This window comes from Clavelina lepadiformis, chromosome 3 (genome assembly GCF_947623445.1).
Source record: "Clavelina lepadiformis chromosome 3, kaClaLepa1.1, whole genome shotgun sequence".
In the NCBI taxonomy this organism is placed as follows: Eukaryota; Metazoa; Chordata; class Ascidiacea; order Aplousobranchia; family Clavelinidae; genus Clavelina; species Clavelina lepadiformis.
The window spans coordinates 7,211,937-7,232,372 of NC_135242.1; the positions used below are offsets into that span (position 1 = coordinate 7,211,937).

Below are 20,436 nucleotides of genomic sequence, written 5' to 3' on the forward strand. Positions count from 1 at the left end.
TCTGATACGACAGTGGGCCAAAACTACAGATTACGTTAGCTTTCCAGGTAGACTTTTATTGACCAAAGTATATGGCATTGCTCGTAGCTGTTTACTATGTACATGTTACTGCAATAAACATTTTGAAAATAGATCATAATGGCTCAGTGCTGTAGTTCGTTTTAAACACAATTACTCACATTCCCCAAACCACGGTTATAGAGACGAGATTATGCGCCAACGCCTCCTGCTTACTGGTAGTTGTTCAGTTAATTTAAAAAAAAGAAGTATGAAGTACCTGCTCCACTGAAAGTCTATCTTTAGACGTCAAGCGGCTTGCGCCGAAATCTATTAATTATAACTATGGCTTTCTAATCAAGGAACTTACGGAAAAAACGTAATTTCGCTTCGGATTATTGCTGTATAATTGCGGCTAATGGTTGTTACAAAATGCGATATGCATTGCTAATAACATCTTGGGAATACTGAAAATATGTAGACAACTACTCTATAAAACTTTGTAAAACTAAAACAACTACAGTGCATCCACGGTCTACTTGATCAAGACTGCGTAGCCTATATGCCATACGTTAGCTTTACAGTTCTGAAAAAAGACCGCAGGTTGTTCAAGAAGCTCCTAATGGAGCTGCGGCAATAGCGACAGCTTAATAGGATTCAGTGGCTTTTAAAAAGCAAATGATAGAAATGGAAAGGAGTGAAAACTTCTTCCTGAACGAAACTTATTACTGCACTCAACTTTACATAGCTTACTGTATTCAGAACAATAGAACGTTAAATACCATCTGTTGCTAGAATATACCATATCTAAAGTATTTTAATTCCCATTCCAAAGCTTAACGTAAACTGGGTTTAAGGCAGTTCTCTGGTCCGACCCCTTCATTTGTAACTAATTGTAACACAGCAGTAAAGGTAACTCAATAAATTACCTTACTGCCGCTAGACCAATTTTTTTCTATCGCGTAAAATACAAGGTGCATTTGTTATTGACCAGCAATAAGCAAACATGGTCGTTGGCCTCAATAAGACGCGATTTCAGACTTACAATATATGTAATTAAGCAAAAAGACATTAGTGCAGATGGCCCTTTGATACAGTGAACGATGAGAAAACAGGCGTTAATCCGAATGAGATACTGAAAGCACATTCCATACGGTAAAGTGCTGTCAACTTAAAATATTAAAAGATTAGGCCTATAAGAAATCCCATTCCAACCAGGTCGAATATTTATGGTTACTTTAACTAAACATTGCTGGCCTGGAAGCATTATGCACTTCATTGCATGTAAAGTAATGGCATATTTTATTGAGGCAAATACTATAATAAAGCAGGATCATAATCATACAATGTATTCGTAACAAATGAATTTGTTTTGTTCTAAAAATATATGGGTCTGCCTAATTTCTAAGAATGGAGAAGGCTTTATTGTAAAATTTTAGGATTTATTTTAAGAAAAAGATCTTGTTCTAATGCGATTAGTTTGAAAATCTCTTGTGACTTATGACAAGCTCAAGAACAATTGACTAATGCTTCTTTAATGTTACGTGTAAACGGAAGCTCAAGAATATAAAATGTTTATTGTAATACATTTCCTCATAATTATCAGATACCATTAGCATTCAAGTCTTTTCCAATCGCTTATTTTAAAAATCGTTTTGCAAATTACCATATGGTCCCATACGCTAATGTAAGCATTGATGTATTAAGAATCTACAGACAAGATAAGAACACGAGATGAAAGGGACTAGCTATGAAGTTCAATTAACATTTAAATAAGCAAAGTGTTGATCAATATCAAGGAAATATCTTGACCAAGACCAGGTTCAATTAACCTCATTTCCGAATGCAAGAACATCTACTTTAATTACTTGAACTTGTCGAGGGAAATATGTGCGCCTACTTGATGAATAATAAATAACTTTGGTTCGTTGCTTTGCGAAACTGCGTCATTGAGACGTAGTACGTTACGTCATCCACTAAAAAAACACGCTTCGTATACCATATAACATGTAATAATATCACGTTTTATTGATGTGTATAGGAGGTGACAGAAATAACACAAAATCATTGATCATAACCTTCCAAACGAATAAAAGAAGCATTCCAAAAAGCAATTCCAAACAACAACAGCCCGAAACAACAGCCACTATACTTGACTCTTATCTGTAACCAATAACGATATTAAACGATAAGACCCATTGCTATCTGAGACAAAACACGTTATTTACTAAAAAGGGTTGTACAGCAAGAAATCACGTAAGTGGAAATTACAAATTACAGCAAGAAATTTTACCTTTCACAATTGGAAATCGTTACAAAGTGTAAATTGGTGTGATGACGTCATTAAAAAAATCATGTGCGTATTGTGCTTTGACATCTTATGAGGAGCGAGCGGGCTTGTTTGTTATCATGTAGGACGTTATTATACCAACACCAAAATTAACAATGACGCCATCGACTGTAATGACGTCACGGTTTCGACGAACTTGCTGTGTTTGGTTAAAACGTTTGCAAGACAATAAGCAAATCAAACGGATGTAAGGTCGTAGCACAGTTTAAAATATAGTACGTTTGCCCATCAGTACGCACAAAAAAGCTCTTACGCGCTAGAAGAAAAATATGACATAATTATTGCACAAAAATAACAAATTTTAAAAATGCTGTTATGATAACCGGTTTTGTCTCGCGTGGAGCTCCAACAGTTTTTGTTCCTATTGCTTTTTCCTTAAGAAAGATGTCCTTAAGTATGGTGAACACTTGGAAGAAAGTACGTATGTGCCGGTTAAAGTAGCCAAATTATCAATGAGGAAAACATACATAATGCAATTTATGACGGAGAAAAGATCGAAGTCATATTCAAATCACGGCATTTCAAGCAACACTATATTTTAGGGTCTTCATGTTCAAACAACGAACAATCACCAACTTTGCTGGTTGAGCGCGCATGGAATAAAGCAAGATAGTAATGCAAAAGCGAAGTATTAAACGTGTAGTAGAGAAAGCACAAGAACTACATATTACACTTGACGTGAGAAAAGCGAGTGATATACACAGCTAATAATGGCCATATTACATCGCAAGAAAACAACACGAATCAGGTAAAAGAAACAAAAAATAACGACAAAGCAAAAACTGATGGTTTTGCTTGACCTTGTTTTATGCTACAAAAAAAACAACAGAAACCAAGAGATTTACGCCGCGTTATCACAGCACAAAAAAATAACAAGTTTTGCGGAAAACTTGTGGGTTTTAGTACGTAAAACATGTAGATTGCTACGAGTACAAATATCGCCGTATGTCCCGAACAATAAATGCATTGCTAATTTTCATGTGACGTTGTGATGACCATCAACCTGACGTCATCGTGGACACAGTATGACGTCACTCATCCATGGCTGCAATCAAACGTTTGAGGTCGCTAGTAAGTACTTCACTGCCCTCCATTCCAATGATATTTGGACCCGTTGAAGTCTAGAAAAATCAGATTCATGAAAAAGTTGTCTGTGATACAATTAAAATACAAACAACGTGTTCCATAGTCAAGTATCACGCTCGCTTCTGTGTTTTTGTGAGGTTCATTAATTTACGCTTGTTCTTCTTCACGAGTTCGTTTCGTCATAACTACACTTACTTGGTCGTATGAATTTCCCAGGTTGTTAAGTTGGACGTCTTGTCGCGATATGGAACCAGACATCGGGGAATTTTGTCCACCTTCAGCAGACTTTAATTCGTCTCCGTTGCCGCTGTCCGTGTCGCCTGATCCGTTAGTCGGTGACAAACGACACTTGTCTGAACAGGAATTGGGACATTAAACACATATACACAGATGTTTAGTGTTTTTTAATCCATGACCTCCGGCATTTTGCAATTAAATCATCAAAAATAAAAACGCGCGTTATAGTCTCGACTTAGATAAAAATACTAATCTGAACATCAAACCTTAGATATGTTCGACTGACCTTTATGAACAACACGACATAGGTTTAAAGCTGTCATGGGCGAATCATCGACGTACGATGGCGACCCCTGGCGATCATTTAAAACCTCTTCATTGTTACCGCTACTGGGCGCAAACGAGTTGGAAATTTCCATATCATTCTCGGGGGCAGTTGGCTCCACTTCAGGAATACGGCCGCTAGGTGGACTGCTACAAGAAAAGAAATGCATCAAAAACCATACAAAAAAATTGTGATTACTTTAGTCACTTAATGGTCACTACCTTGAATGGATTGGTTCGGCTTCAGTGAACATGGACGGAAGTATGACCGGTGTGGCGTTCATAGCGCCATTTTCCATGGCGTTAGCACGGTCTATTTCCGCGTGATTGTAGTTGGTCAACATTAACTTTGAAAACGAATACGCGTCGTTCGCACGTGCTGATTTTCGAGGTCTGTAAGATAAACAATTCGGTTTCATTCGACAACCGATTGTGGTTATAAAAGGATATAGCACCAAAGTTAGTCTGGTTCTACGGTGATGTGTGCTGCGAAGACAATAGCGGTTACACATCGGTGCCTCTACGTACTCGTTTACTCGTTTAGAAATGTTCTCACTTTTTTTGCTTTGGCAGGATCTCCACTCCCATAGCTTGCTCGTGATTGGCCAGATGATGCTGCAAGTTACAAGAAACAAAACATTAACACTTCCGGCAAATCAACGGCAGAGAAACTGTGATTAGGAAAAGGGAATCCCCCAAACGCGTAATGTATTTCACATCAAACGAGACTTAAAATTTGTTCAAAACAGCGAAATAATTGCGCGTTGACACTCTCTAGAATAAAAGCCTTACTTTCAAATGTTCAGATCTTCTAAATCGTTTGTCACAGTACTGGCACGGGTACGGCCGTTCGCCGGTATGTGTTAAAATGTGTCTCTTCAAGTGCTGTTGCCTGCCGAACATCTTCCCGCAGTATTCGCACCTACGTGCAAAATAATGGCGCACGTCACAATAAGACACACAATTGCATTGTGACGTAAGTAGAGACAAACAATGACCTACCGATATTCCTTTTTTGGTTTTTCCTTTTTCGGGACGCAAGAATAAGGTTGTTGCCTTGTGGTGTTTACCAACGTTCTGCAAAACAAATGCCGAGTCCGATTTTTTCCACGACAAATATTCTTAATATGTAAAGAAATTTTGTTCTTGTACAAAAATACTTGTAAAAGTAACGTGCACATTTGCATGTAAGCTATGTTTGCTTAAATATATGCATTGTTACACATACAACATGTTTTGACATGATTTAGTATTTTAGATTAATTTTGAAAAAATTTTTCGTTTCAAAATCACCACTTCTGAAAAAATTGGATTTTAGCTCTTTTTCTACCTGTCTTTATTTAAATTCTCCGACATCGAATAAATATGATGGTCAGAATTCGATGACGTCACATACTGTCCAGCCCTGTCTGGTCGGCTGGTGTCCAGCTGAAAAGGGTAGGGGGTCAGAGCGGTGGCCGACTCATCTTTCATATCACGGGAAGAAAAATATTCGGCCAGTGACTGGTGATCGATCGGATCACGCTCGTGGTGATCTGGGAAAAAGATTAACACGGTTGAGTGAATGTTTTATATGGTTATTGGTTAACCTGATATGGTTGGTAATAGTCATACGAAATACACTATTAATCTAATAATCTACTTATATAAATTGATGACAAATTGAGGTTGCAAACGCAACACGCTTAATAGGCGCAATTAAACGCTTTCGACGCTCTGTCTCCGATAACAAGTTTTCAAATGTATTTTACTTTACGAGGTTAAACCAGGTTGGCTGCAGTCGAATTAATACAGAAAAAGCAGCGCAGTAACTCAAAATTAAAGTTCAATTTACCACACAAAACCACTTATGAGGTTTGTCTACATGTGAAAAGCGAGCTAATTTCACATGGTAATTTTCAACAACCAGAAAACAATGCATGTTTATAAGTAAAGCGTTCAAAGATTGAACCGAGCTCTTGCGAAATTTCCGAAACTTTCCAGACAGCTTCCGTGTTGAAATCTGGGGATGTTGCTATTGTTAGCGCAGACGGGAATTGCCATAAAGACCCCGAGGTTCAGCAAACCGTTATTAAGGTGATGAAAAAAGTAGTCAGCAAAAAGGAAGTTAAAAACCAATGAACTTATAAGATGAGTTACAAGATCTAATCACTTAAAATTTTCCATACATCCAATATCCGTTCGAGAGGGATTTAAAACGCTGTGGTTTGTAACATCGTGCGATTTTGGGCCCAAAATAGACGACGTAAACACTCTTGGTTCACAAAACAAGAAAAAGTATTGAGCCCTGCATACCTGCACCGTCGTTTTGCTGTGTTGAATTGAATACGAGTTTCTTACCGTTGACCATTTTTTCATCAACGTATTTAGTGCTGAACCTGAAAGATAGAACTTCTCATTAAATTTGCATACAAGCTTTCTAAACATTGGGCAAAATCCCCACGTTGCAAAACAAAACATTGTCCAGCGGGTCCTGCGGCAATGTTTGTATTTGTCTACATATTAGTGGTTATGGTGCCTGATTAATGAGAAAAATGAATGGAATGGAATTAAAATGGCTGCCATGATGCGCTGAAGAATAAATTCGACTGTTTTACAACTTTAAAATATCAGATTATTCAATGAAACGCATAAAAATATATTTCATGAAGCCACGCACCCATCTTGAGGGGAATAGGCGGACGGAGATTGTTTCTCTTCGTTTGACGACGTTTCAAGGTCAGGTCGCTCTTGCTTTAATGATAACTACAAAAAAATCGGAGATTTTTCATGATGACAAAAAAGCAAAATAAAATTTAGAATGGTAATAAAACAGTTCCAGAGCAGAGCAGATGATACTTTTATTATAAACATATAAGTTACCAGTAGCGTCTTGGAGTTAAAACCATCAGAAATTCGGTCGTTTTTTGGTGCTATATAAGCCGGTTAAAGTTTACACTTACGAGGTTTGATTTAGATTTTTGCGCAAACAGCCAGGCCGACAGAAAAACCACGAATACGCGTCATGGTCTTATAATAAACGTTTTATAAGAACAACAAGAAACAGAGGAAAACCTGAAATTTTAAATAATACTTGTAAAAAAATGAAAAAATAAAAATGGTTTCTGAACAAGCGCAAGTGGCACTCATTTTATTAGTGTGTGTGAGTGGGTGCGAGAATCCTACGTCGTAAAAATATTATTTTCAAAAACTTGAAGAAACCACAGCAGTAGACGCTATGTATTGGTTCGAATGCATCTTCAATTGAAGGAATTAAAAACATATCTGAAGCAATGCAAAACATTAGCGGTAATTTTTCGCTGTACTAGGCGATGTTGTTCTCTCAACAAAATACTCGAAACTTCATTGCTTCTGCTGTGAGCATAGTCGAACAATCGTGCACAAAATGTTGTGGTCTGTTTTCTTCCTGCAGTATTGGATCGAAAACACAACCAAATTCGGCCACAATGAACAGACGCCCTTCATTATACGAATGTAGCGGCTATCTTTCGTTTACAGCCAAGAACACACCAAAGCGTTTGTTTGATGATTAATTGTCCGACAAACAAATGGCAGAAACACGGAAGTAGGTTTTGTAAGACGCAGCGCGTTAATTAATATAATACATTGCCCCGTTAATTTTCGACGACCTATGATGCAAGCAGCCCCGGACAAAATAGGGCTGACGTCATAATCATGCGACACGGGCGGGCAGGTACCAGCTATATTCGGAATGGTGTTTCCAGTCTAAGAAACTCGGGGCCGTAAGCGCTATCAAGGAAAACCCGGGAAGGACTAAGTCGGTATGCAGGTTTCCAAAAATACGCCTCGTTCGTCGTCAAAATACCACAGGCTGGTTGTAAGATGAGCATAAATGAAGAAAGATTCCTTATATAGAATTAAGGTAATACCAAGCTATTAATTATACATTAAAGTCCCTTGTAAATTAAACAAACTTTAACCCTTGGGCTCTTTTTTGTTGCTGCTTCATTTTTAATAAAGAAATCGTCTCCACTCGATAGTGACGTTAATCGCCATGTTAATATGACGTAATAATCCGGAGGCCTGTTGATGGAACCCTGAAATTTTAATCCCCACATGTTGCGTTGAAAAATGGGTAAGTACATACCACGCTCTAAATCTCTAATGCGATCGCAAGGGTGTATGGCATGAATGTACTTCTTTATTAGTCCTGGCCCATATATATTGCCTGAGATCGTAAATTCTGAATCATCTGACCGGTTTTTAAATGTCTAGAAAACCATTAAAAAGCCAACCTCGTTTCAAAATAAAATCCGCTTTCAAACAGGGTAAAAAATGCGGCCAGCTAATGCTAGAAAAATGCATATACCTGGAGATTGGGCCCTAGATAACGTTCGAAAATGTTTGCAGGTCTGAAGAAAAAGAAGATATAAGAATCGGTTATCAACCAACTTGCGAATGACTCACGGCCATCTTTCGCAAAAACATGACTATCAAAACGCATAGACAGCTTCGGGGCGGAAAGTTCCATACTGGATAACGCAGAAGGACAAAACATGACTATAGCAGCCAACGGAAGTTTTTAACAAGCGTCCTTGCTTTTTATGACTTCATAATGATCCACTCTTACCGAACAAACAAGGGCAGTGTGCCACAAGTAAGACTAAATCGAAAACTGTCGCTAGTAGCTGGGTGCCAAAAAAACTAAATGAATTATTTTACCGCCTCTCCAAAAAAAAAATGCCGGTGACGAAACGAAGGCTTGTGGAAGGCTTCGGTCAATACGTGAGGTTGCTGACGTGCATGTTTTGTTTTTTTAAACGGTATCACAAACGTGTTATAGGGGTGTAATTACGCAGAGCGGATATCGGCCTCACGTTCGAGTATTATGTATTACTGTCATGCCCTTACACAATGCGTGTGCAAGTTTTAGGGAAAATATAAACATTTTTTCAGGCAATTTTGCCACCTACCACTTTCAAGTTTTCGCTCGATATCTGTTCAGCCAAGTCTGGTGTGTTACCTCGCTCTTCCCCGTTCGACCTTTCGCCGGGCGATGGGGGGGTGTTGATCAACTCGCATTCCTATAAAAAAAAATAAACCAAATATTTCAGAAACATCACATATACCAATGAGATGAGCCCCCAGAGTAAATTGTTGCCACTATGCTTGTTTTCAATCGAATTTCCTTAGAAGTATGAGCTAAGTGAAAAATTACGGTGACGCCCATCGGCGAGTTGCTTTTCACCCGGGGCCCAGGCTGTTTACTTAGATTTTCAAATATTTTCCAAAATTACAGCTACGCCCGCTAAATGTCAAATGTTTACGCGCAATCGCTACGTTTGCACTCATTCGCTATTTTAAGGTATTTTTCACGTTCATGGGAAAAAATAACCAAGATACGATGACATTTTCGTTGGAAAATACGTAAGGCCAAGGTTTGGTAAACAAGAAATTGCGCTGATTTTTCAGGCATCCAGCCTATGTGTTGTTGTGTCTAGCCGTACACCAAAGTGACCGTAGAGTTTTTTCTCCGAAAAAGTTTTGTGACTAATTTTATGAAAAGTCATAAACACGCGTAGGCTGACCTGCTGCTCGTCGGTTTCGGTCAGCCGGTGTGGACTAGTCTTCTCGCTTTTGCCGACGGTCCCAGGACTGGGACGTGCCCGCGATTTCTCGCTTAGTCGACTGAGTTGCGAAAGAAGGGACAAACTGGCGCTCGCACTCTGTAGAAATAGTTCTAATTAAAACGCCTACGTAATTAGTTTTTGTTCCACTCGTTTCCTTTAAGCGTGAGAGAGGACTTTTTATCTTCTGTTGGGTGGTTTGTTATAAAAACAACAAAGTTGCGCAGTTTTTGCGTTTTTTGAAAGTCTTTAATTTATGTTGTTCGTGTTAAGCGAATGAAAACAATCCACTTGACCAGAATTCACGCATAATTGGGGGAGGGGGCGGGTAAAGAATTTGACGTCGATCACGTTGGCAGTGAGTCTGAAGTTCGGGTTAACTAACCTGGGGTTGGAATTGTGTTGCGGACTTGGGGTAATTTCTTCTTTGCAGATCGAGCAATGGGGCGGTCACCTCCGACAGGCTGGAAGGCGAAGTCACGTGACCGTGGGTGGTGATGAAATCCTGGCATTTCTCAACAACGTATGGAATCTGCAAGTAACACGCGGAACACAGCACCTGAAAAACATGAGAATCCTGAAAATATTCCATAATAAATATTTGCGCCCTAGTGGGACCAGGATTGGCACAATTTGACCGTTCCCGCAATCTATACTTCGAAGTACTTGAATAAAACTTAGAGAAGAGACAAGCTTTGTTTTGGTAAAAATGCGTTTTAAGACTGCGTCTTGCTCCTGTCACGTAATAGACCTGAGCAATGAGCAATTATGAGGAACCACAGGCCAAGAATTACTTTAATGACGTCGTGACTTTTAATGCTCATGAACAGAGTGCGCCCAAGGCTGTACGGTCTATAATACGCAGTTGTAAACCGTTTGACTTGGGGTGTCGCGCGTTACGCAGTTTTTGGTGCAATGTGCGGACCTGCAGGCAAAACAGTCCCAGAAATGCGTCAAAAAATGGCTGATAAGCGACCACGGCGCTTATACAGTTCGGCAACGAAAGCACATGCACGTGATGTGCTGCTAACGCCGGAAACGTCGGTTTAGTCTGTTAGCACGTTTTGCTCAAAGACTGTGGCCTGAATCAAATCCAAACAAGACTTGCTGCAGAATGTACAAGTGGGGCTATTTTGGTCTATAGCTTATTTTGTGTGATACACGTTCCAAGTTAGTAAAATTAATTCGGTTTTAGAACTGCAGGTCAAAGGCACACTCGTCAATCTTCACAGACAACATAGTAATAAAATTCAAAATCATTAAAGTGCACGCCTGTTCCCCAACCCTGCAACAAAACTGATGGGGGAATTATACAGAAGGTGCTCTGAATTTTCACAATCGATAAAACGTAACTAATGTTGAAAAAGCGAAATGAACCAGGCTAAAGCGTGCTAACAATTCCCAGAACCATCAAGATACCGAGTCCCAAGGTGGCGTAAGTTGCTCGATAATGAAAAAAAAACATCGGTTCGAATGGGCAAGGGAGGGGCAACGGACAGGCCTGCTCCTTTCTTATTTATCTCGACCTAGATTAGGATTTACATAACACGCGTCCGGATAACTAATTGGCCCTTGCAGCTCATTTTCGATCGTCTAGCTTTCCAACCGATTAGCATACCCGTTGCACTTAAACGCCCTTATGTTCCGACCGACGCAGAATGCACACGATTAAGCAAATCGACCGAACACTTACAGGGGATTAACCAGCTATGTATGTTGCATAAGATAGAGCACAACAACAGAACGAAAACAGAAAGAATTGCAAAACTTCTCTGGCAAAGGCGGCACCCAGCTTACTGATTTCGGGAGATGACATTTTGGAAATAAAAATCAAGCTGTACAGTATAAACGGGGCCTTTGCCGTAGTTAAGCAAATGCACATGGGTTTTGCAATCTGCATAGGATCAATTTCATAACAGCAGGTGTAACAGATTTATGTGTTGTCCACTACACATTGTCGTTTGCACTCAAGGTCGACTGGGTACAGAGCATTAACCTACAAGCCCGCGGGTGCGTTGTAATAAAGAGAATAGAATGGAAAGAGAGCAGATGGCGCAAATAAAAAAGAAACAAAGGCAATGGGAGCTTTTACATCTGGAAACCCCGCCAGTCGAAGTACGGAACTCTCAACTCTCAACGGTTTTGTTTTACGAGGAAAGAGCTAAAGTTATTGATCATATGGGCCCACGGGGTATAGCTTCACGTACGTGCGCACACACACGCCGTTAAAAGGGTGATCTACTTGACGGAAAGCACTTTATAAGTTTTCAGCATAGCGACGCACCCTCAGGAACTACCAAGATTGAACTGCGACGGCAGGGTTCGGGCTACTCTTGATGAAAACCATACCCCTGAGATTTAAAGCCAAAATTCGCAAAAAATGTCTTATCTGTTTTAATTCAAACACAGCTCGGCTTTCGAAACAGAAAAAAAACGTGGTTGTCAAATGTAGGTCGGAATATCGCATTTGTGGTCGATGTCAGTGTAATAATTATGCATGTAATTGTTCTGGTAGAAACAGCGAGCCGAAACAAATTTTTCTATTTTCGGGGAGTTCGAAGGTCTGGATGTGTCAATCATCGCTTAACAACATAACACACAGTTGAAATTGTGAGGTCTTCTGCACTTCGCCATTCCCGCTAGACAGATGAAAGAACGAAAAGCGTGATACTGACACTGCTATTTACAACACAAGATCGCATGCAATGACAACAGTTGACATATTCAGGCAACCGTATTGATTTCTGGTGTGCTTTCCTGACCCTTAACCTATTCTTGTATGGTGTTTTATCTGTCGCCCTATCAGTCTCTTGCAAAAGAAAAACCACGGCCCTCGTGCAAGTGAATGGTGACATCTCAGTTTTGGATGTGGTAATAATATTTTGCCTTTACACGCGTGATATTAGCAGCGTAAATACAGTATGATCCACAAAGAACACCATACACAAAATATTTCTAAATACATTTTATCACTGTTCAAAATGTTAATCGGGTTCTTGCATCCAGCCAGGGAAGGTTGTAGCAAGATGTGCAAAAAAACGTTTTCCTGCCACAAGCAAACAAGGAAACGCTACAATGCTTCCTTTTATGTTTGAGCATGATGCGGTAAAATGTTAGATTGCTGACTTCAGATGGAGTTTCATTAAACTCTTACCAGTACACTGGTTATGCTAATATGGAATACATCAGGTACGAAAACAGGTTTTCATGTCTAGCAAAGGAGTTTCCATGGGGTTTATGCTAATACGGTGATCCGAGAAATGCTTGCATACGCTATTATAAAGGGCGACAATAGCGCCGGAAACAAGGGCGGCATTGCTTCTATTCAAACTGCAACGACCCAAACGATACTTTGGGGAACTGAATGTAAGGTGCTGACGGTGTGGAACATTCGTTTCATCTCGTGAAACTGCAACAGGGGCATGCCATGTATAAGAGGCGAACGGATAAACCGTCGGCCGATAAACAATTGCGTAACCGGGTTAAAAAAGCACGTATTTAAATCACGTTTAGGCAAAAGCATACAAACCAGTAGTCCGTACCGCAGGAGTTTCGGCGTGCTGTCAACCGGGGTGACGCCAAAAGGAGTAAGTGTTCCCGGATCTACAGCTCAGCGGATGACGCCTGAGTGTTCGCGCGTGTAAACGACGGAAACAGGAGGCACACACGCGCCCACACGTTAAAAGGGGTAATCTAACCCACGTTTGATGCCAACTGTCAGTCGACGTCAGCCAAACGGATATTAAGCATGTTGGCTGATGAACTGTCGGGGAGTGAATTAATGCAACTTAACGAACAGGCCATTTCCAGCGGTTGCGCAAAGTTATTACAATGGCTTTAACGTGACATTGCGTTGTCTAGCTAATTTAAAAATTACATCACTTAGCTAGGAACACGTTGTAATAATCACCTGATCGCCATGAATTGGACAAAACATTTCTATCCATATTTCAAAGTATCAATAAAGCGTTGTAACCGTTCACATGATGAACTAATATTTTCTAAAACAACTGCACTGCCCAAGCCAACAGTATGGAATACGCAAGGGCATGACATTACCCACTGTTCACAAAAACATAAAATCATATTTGATTGTAAATAATTTAGGAAAAAATATTGCGTTTTTCCGCTCGTACGAGGCTTTAATCTGGATAAAGATTAATGATCAAAGGCCAAGTAGGTTCGTTTCGAGTTGGCAGTGCACAGTGCACGTTTTCCACGTGACGTATTTCGTCATTGGTGGAAGCGAATTCAGAGTTAAAAACGTCTTTCAGGCTCCCTAGGTACCGCCTGAGGTGTTTCAAAACTAATTATTGTGACTCGTGATCTTGGTATTGCCATGACTTGTGATTACAACGTGGGCCGAGAGGAGTTTACCCACGTACTTGGAACAGGCGCGTTTTTACATATTTTTCTAAGCGGCCTGGTTTTAAGAAGACATAATTAAATTCAACCCAGAATTCAACAACATTCTTCAACATGCGATAAACTTATATGGCCGTCTGAGGCACAAATAAGCTTCCAGGGCTGCGGGAACCTCGCAAGAATCGAGCCAGACAATTGTGGAAAATCACTGCATCCACGCTGCTGCGTACCGCCATTGGATGCAGTCTGCCGATAAGGCGCTAGATGTAATATAGTGTAAGTTGACATTTTTGAACCAAGTATTTGGCAGTAACTTCTTAACAAACACGCAAAAACAATCAACTTAAAACATATTCTGCAATTCATTTGTGCACAGGTTGCCCTTCTAGATTCTTTGATCGAAATCAAGCGGAAACTGCTAACTGCATGTTCATAAGCCGTATATGCAAATAGTGGTAACAAGTAATAGGATCCTTAGTGGTAGCAATCTCGAACATAATATATACAACTGATGGTGTGGGAATTCGGTTTCGATTAAGCGTGAATCTAGTCAAGCATCTTGGTCACGATTCAGATTGCAATTAAAATGGCCAGTAGAAGTTGTTACAAAATGACTTCTGGCATTTCGGGCAGGTTTTTCTAAAAAGTAATACCTTTCTTCGGATTGGTGTGTTTTTGGCGAGTATTTCAGCAAAAGTCGTGCCAGATTTTTTAAAGAATTCTGCACGGTCTGGGGAGTTAACCGAGGCATATGCAAGCGGGCTGGTTTAGAACAGCGCGAGAAAATTTTAAGACCTCGCCTTATTGACGACCCAAGGCTAAATCCACGTCAGCACCATCGAATAACGCAAAAGGCGGCTTTTATTATTTAAGATAATAACGTGACGAGTTTTTCCTACTGCGATTATAATCGGAATTGGGCCCAAGGCTGGTACTGCGAAACGCCAAGACACTTTTTTAAGGAAAATTAATCGGGGAAAAAATGAGAAAAACGACCTCCCGAAGCGCTGGTTTTCCACCTCGTCGACTCCAGTACTTCCAAAGTGGTCTAGCGAAACAAACAAAGCGCAGTTAACCCTTAATAAGAGCCAAATATTTCCTTCCTTTTAAGGGCCCACTCCAAACGCTCGTCCCAATTAAAACCCCACAGCATAGGGGGAGGATATGTAAGTGCGCGCGCTTGTGTTTGTGTGTGCACGCATTTGCTTTTCCAAAAACACAACGGGATTCCCACAAGGGAGGTTCTGTCCAAACACCCCATGCAACTCGACCAAATAGCTAAAAACACGGCGAATGAATATAGATGGCCTCCAGGCAAACCAGTATGCATTTCTTAGAGTATAATGCACGAAACTTTGGCCCTTAATTACTACCTTTTAGAAGGCAAAACTTAGACATCAAAAACCCAGCAGCCATGAACCACCAAAGAGATTATTGTTTTTATGAAGTGTGGCGTCCTCAGCCGGCCCGCTTCAGTTGGTTGGTAAAAAAATTAATTTTGGTTAATTTCTTTAAAATTGTCATGTTGAAAACTTCAAAGTCAAAAACACAACTTGATTCTGGCAGCGTTTTCCTCCTTCGCATAAGCAGATTTACATATAGCCGCAAAAGAAGATATCTAAATATGCTTTAATTATATCAAAGAAATTACGAGCGTTAAACTTTTGAAATACAACATAAACGATGTATAATTTACACTTGATTATGTCGAGATGTAGCCTCCAGGTGCGCAGGAGCACATCCCTTGTCATCACTTGCCATTTTCGAGGATGTTTTTCACGCTGTTTCTTTGACATTATTCAGAATTAGTCAGTTTAAAAACGTGAGTAAACAATTTTCGCATCTCAATGAACTTGGACTTAAATGACCGGTTTCGGCTACATATTTTCCCGGCGTATAATCCATTGGGTAAAAGAAGAAATAAAATCTAGAGCCAAGACATGTCGACTCAAACCGCAAGCAGTTGGCTGGCGTTGGCAATCCAATGTTAACTTCAAGCAGAAAAAAGTCTTCTTTTAAACGACACGAACGTATTTAGACCATGGGGTTTTCTTTCACATAGCTTTAGGCCTTAAAACCGTCGCGTACAGAATTAATTAAAGAAAACGCTTTTCCACCATGAGCCACAACATACGGAGCTATTAACTCGTTTCATGAACAAAACGAGGAATACATCTTTAAAATCGCCGCCGAAACTTAGTAATTTTCACATCTGAGAATCGGGGGTATTTCCTAACCACTATATGGTTCGACATTGTAAACGACAAGGCCAACATGGATAAATTAAAGGTTATGGGAACCTGAATGAGTTTCTTTTAATATGGGTAGTAAGGAACAATTCGGAAAGACAGCTAGGATTTTAACAACACCAGCAATTAAATCATTGATTAAAGTGTAATCCTGAAATCGGTTTGAAGTCAATGCTAAAAAGGTTGATGAATTAAACGAAAGATTTAAAACGGCCACGGCATCCACAGATCCGTGGCAGTGTAATGCTGAGTAATTTTTTAAACGAAATATTTTCGCTGACGCATTTATTTTGCGAACTGGTTTCGCGTTAAATAAACGCGACCCAATTCACATATAACCGTTTCCTGCATGTTTTAGTTTAACACACACAACAAGCGTAAATTGAGCTACAGCTTGGGTTTACCAAACCGGTCTAATACTTGCAAATACGCTACGAAAACATAATTTTTCCTAAATATTTAATTTTATTTTATCGTCATCTCGCAAAGTTAATTTGAATCTGAAAGAATTAAAACGTTCGGGTTATTTTGGACGCTTTAAACTTCGTGTCACGCGCCCTGAGAGCAGCTTATGACGAGGGGTAGCAAATACAAAATGAGTAATAAAACCAGCTACGTTTCACATAGCAATAAATGATAAAAATACATTATTGTATGCCATGAATAACTGTTCCCAGCCTGAAGATAGCAAAACAGACAGAGCAAATTCGGAAAAGGGTACATTAATACAAAACACGTTTTTCGGTAGTCAAAGTCGTTTGATTTGAATATAATCCATCACCAGATTACTGAACGAGTATTACCCAATTTGTACTTTCGGTACTTCCTTGAGCAAGATAAGAACGTGACGAGGCCAGACAAGCCCAAATTCAACCCCGAGGCTTTCTTAAGCTGTAAGCGCCTCATAAAAAAGACGTACCCGGTATATGTTTCATTGTTAAGTCGTAAAAGAACCTCTTCAAAGACAAGAGTTCTAGAGTCGGGCAGTAACTGTCGCAAACGGAGACTAGCAAAGTGGAAAAACGTGGATCTCATGGCCAAATGGGCTTGGTTCAGGAAGAAAAAGCGGCGTTGTCCCAGAACTAACTTGGCGATAAAATGTGTCATTATCCGGGGTGTCGTCATAATTTATAGCTTAAAGTGTGACTTGTCCCAGTACAAGAACGGATGATTAAACTATTGGGGTCATATAGAGCAGAGAAGCAACGCAGTACTCACTTCTCCCCATCAGGAACATCTGTTTAATCAGGGCGTATGTTCAAACCATATGTTTATTTTTGCCGACGGATTCTGAGTAAATCGGGACGAATTGGTTACAAAGGGCTGGGGTATTGTGGGTTAAAACAACATTGGCAAATATTTGGGCAGACTCGTACCCAGCGGGCAGATCTGAACATTCAGCAAAAATGCGATAGTTTTTCAATACATGTCGATACTCGATACAACAGCACTGCTGCATTAGCGTATAAACGAGAACGATTATCTGGTTTGCCATCTGCTTGAACAAACCACCACACTGACCCTAAATCCATCTCTTTCTGGTGAGATAAGACGGGCTTTGGCTTTTTAAAACTTGAAATGTTGCCCTAAGCAAACGAATAAAAAACTTCGGGCTTTATACATTTGACGAGCGGGTTTAAATATTTCTTGAGAAAAACTTTATCACTGAGGTAACGTGTTCAAGTAAGTTTAATGTGTAATGGAATTACTTTAAGAAACAGAATTCACCGCAAATATTGGAACGCGCATCTTCAGGCGTTGAAACCACAAAAACACGTAGAGTTGTTCCGCAAAAGCTCATGATATTACAACATACAAACAACGCAATGTAATTCCCAAATGGTGAAAATGCGCCAATAGCCCCTGCTAAAACATTCCATCAATCAATATTCTATTTTACGGCGCTTTAAAATCCCCATACGCTCAGTACCCTTATGTGTGTTTCCAGCTATTAAATTGTTTCCGGGTTTCGCTCTGGTATCCAGGCGCCAGCATATAATAAACCGCGAACAGGGTCCCGCTGTGCTATTGTTACCCGACGTATTATGTTTCTCAAGCAAATAATGCCCGGACAATAAACCCTTCTTTCCCCCTACCACGTTTTTACCGCCCTGCCGAGTGTACAATGAGAAACTGACGCAGCCCGAGGGCAAAGCCCATGATCAAATGAAGAAAAATTCTCTGTAATTGGGTCGGCTAGCACGCCGCGAATAACGAGTCCACAAATTCCAAAGCGCTACAACAGACATCGAACAATACAACTTCTGTCCCACTGTGAACGCCCTTCTAAATGGGGTAACGTGGAAACGCAACTGGAGGTTGCTTGGTACAAGACGTACATTGTGTGTCATTTAGGTGAGGCGTCAAGGCCTGTAATATCTTGCTAATACCAATTTATTATTATCTTAAATCACTGGCGGGCCGTTTTCATTGTGTCTAGCTACCAAAAGGGACGCAAGGGTACTAAAAAGCGACGAAAAACATCATGAAATATACACGACCCACCACGCTGTGCAGTCCAGTTAATTATTGATGGAATGCTGTGAGCGCCCCAGTAGGACAGCAAAAACATGGTGTTCGAACCCCGCATATGGAAGCTACTTTTTTAGAGGATGTTGTAATGATTATCAACGGATGCTGTTTCGATTAAGTTAAGGCGGTTGCGCAGTTGGGAAATGCAGATGTGTCATCGCCGACAGGCAAAGATGTGAAAACGCGATCACTAACTAAGTTAAAAGACTGATTTTCGAATGGTAGAGTACTTGTGTACGACTTCTAAAACGGACATGGGACAGCTGGGGGCTATACAGACCTTAGGTAACCTTCAAAACACAACAATGTTGATGACCTTAGTTTGTGATAATGGTTTTAATTACCTACAGTGGTAATTAAGTCGTCAAGGTTAGACATATTTCTCTGTTCTAGAATCTTGTTATTTGAATACAACACCTACCTACCCTGATACTTCTTAAAACCCAATACATAACTCATACCGCCATGTCGTAATTGCAATTGATAGAAACTAAGATAAGGTTGACATCACCCTTTGCCAAAAAGAAAAACATGAAAATTATCCAAAAATGTAGCTGAACTTAACAAGAGAAACGTTGTTTGCATTTCTGTGGTAATTTTAACATCAAGATAATAGGTAAATGCACCTAAATGACCCGAGCTTGTATGCAAATGGAATCACACACCAAATAAGAGCCAAAATATTAGTACCGGTATTTGGTCAATATTTCTAATACTCTGACCCGGTCCAATATTGCCATCATGTATAATACCTCGTATTTTTAAGGTTGTTCAAGTTTAGTTGACAGCATGTTCAAAAGAAATTGATTTCTATTTACCCCTCAACATTTCACTGCATAGTACCGGGATAAAATTATCATTTTTTTGAACTTCAACTTTGAACACAAAAATCTTCACTTACTTGCATGACAGTACTTTGGCTAATGCAAAGCTGTGATGTATAAATAAAATCAAGAATTTTCGCAAAACCGGTGCTGTTCACAATCATTGGGATTTCCACAAGGCCATTGTACTTGTCTTTAGGAGATTTCCTAAAGAGATCCCTGAAAAACACACATGGCAAATGCTGAATATATTTCGCACAACGTAAGACACCGAAATGGGTACTGATAAGAAGATTCTTACCTGAAATAACCCATCGCTGAGGCGAGTACATTAACATGTGCTTTAAATAAGTGACCTTGCACACGTACTGTGATGTCACACAGCATGCCCTTTAGAGAAAAATTTGCATCAAAAACCTGCACAGTGGCACACTAAAACAACTTTGTGAGATATGGAAGTGTATATACATGATGTTTATAGCCTGTGGCCCTACATAATACATAACAACAGTTTACTTCTTTCAAAGCAAAAATATATAGTATCATATATAAATTAGTCACTATAATGCTACGTTTACGCAACAAGAACACAATGAGGAAAACACAACCTATGAAATATTCCAGTTTCGCTTAAACATTAAAATTTTAATGGACTATATATTTACCTTTAATCTCTGTTCATTGAGCCCTGAAAGCAAAGAAGAAGGATGCTCCACTGATTCACATATATACATTCTTGTTGCTATATTTCTTTTGTTCAAATACATTCTTTTCCCAACAACAATTTATTTGGAATGTATCAAGACAGCATATCTAGTATCACACTTAGCTTCATGGCAAAACAAAGTACAGGTGATTATATAATGTTTAAAACCATCAAATTA

The 20,436-nt window shown here is 39.7% G+C and overlaps 1 protein-coding gene across 3 annotated transcripts; it reads right to left on the reverse strand.

The window, feature by feature from the left end:
* Nucleotides 1-1,993: 1,993 nt before the first annotated feature.
* Nucleotides 1,994-20,378, reverse strand: LOC143448623 (uncharacterized). 3 transcript variants are annotated; one of them, XM_076948435.1, is made up of 16 exons: nt 20,218-20,378; nt 19,854-19,942; nt 19,630-19,771; nt 9,968-10,141; nt 9,544-9,681; nt 8,929-9,039; nt 6,654-6,739; nt 6,290-6,372; nt 5,325-5,529; nt 4,997-5,071; nt 4,787-4,916; nt 4,551-4,609; nt 4,217-4,387; nt 3,957-4,141; nt 3,629-3,786; nt 1,994-3,468 (listed from the first exon to the last, which is right to left on the reverse strand). In XM_076948435.1, exons 1-16 carry the CDS (start codon nt 20,317-20,319, stop codon nt 3,379-3,381), a joined length of 1,998 nt encoding a protein of 665 aa, XP_076804550.1. In that variant the 5' UTR covers nt 20,320-20,378; the 3' UTR covers nt 1,994-3,378. The 3 variants fall into 3 exon arrangements, with proteins under 3 accessions (XP_076804550.1, XP_076804549.1, XP_076804551.1); XM_076948434.1 differs by having other exon boundaries at nt 3,957-4,144; XM_076948436.1 differs by lacking the exon at nt 9,544-9,681 and having other exon boundaries at nt 3,957-4,144.
* Nucleotides 20,379-20,436: the final 58 nt, after the last annotated feature.

Excerpts from the sequence above, each read along its gene's own strand:
- LOC143448623 (XM_076948434.1), bottom strand. The coding sequence starts at position 20,319 with ATGTATTTGAACAAAAGAAATATAGCAACAAGAATGTATATATGTGAA. Across the intron at positions 4,917-4,996 it reads AAACCAAAAAAGGAATATCG|GTGCGAATACTGCGGGAAGA; the intron begins GTAGGTCATTGT and ends TTTTGCACGTAG. Across the intron at positions 3,787-3,956 it reads ATGTCGTGTTGTTCATAAAG|ACAAGTGTCGTTTGTCACCG; the intron begins GTCAGTCGAACA and ends ATTCCTGTTCAG.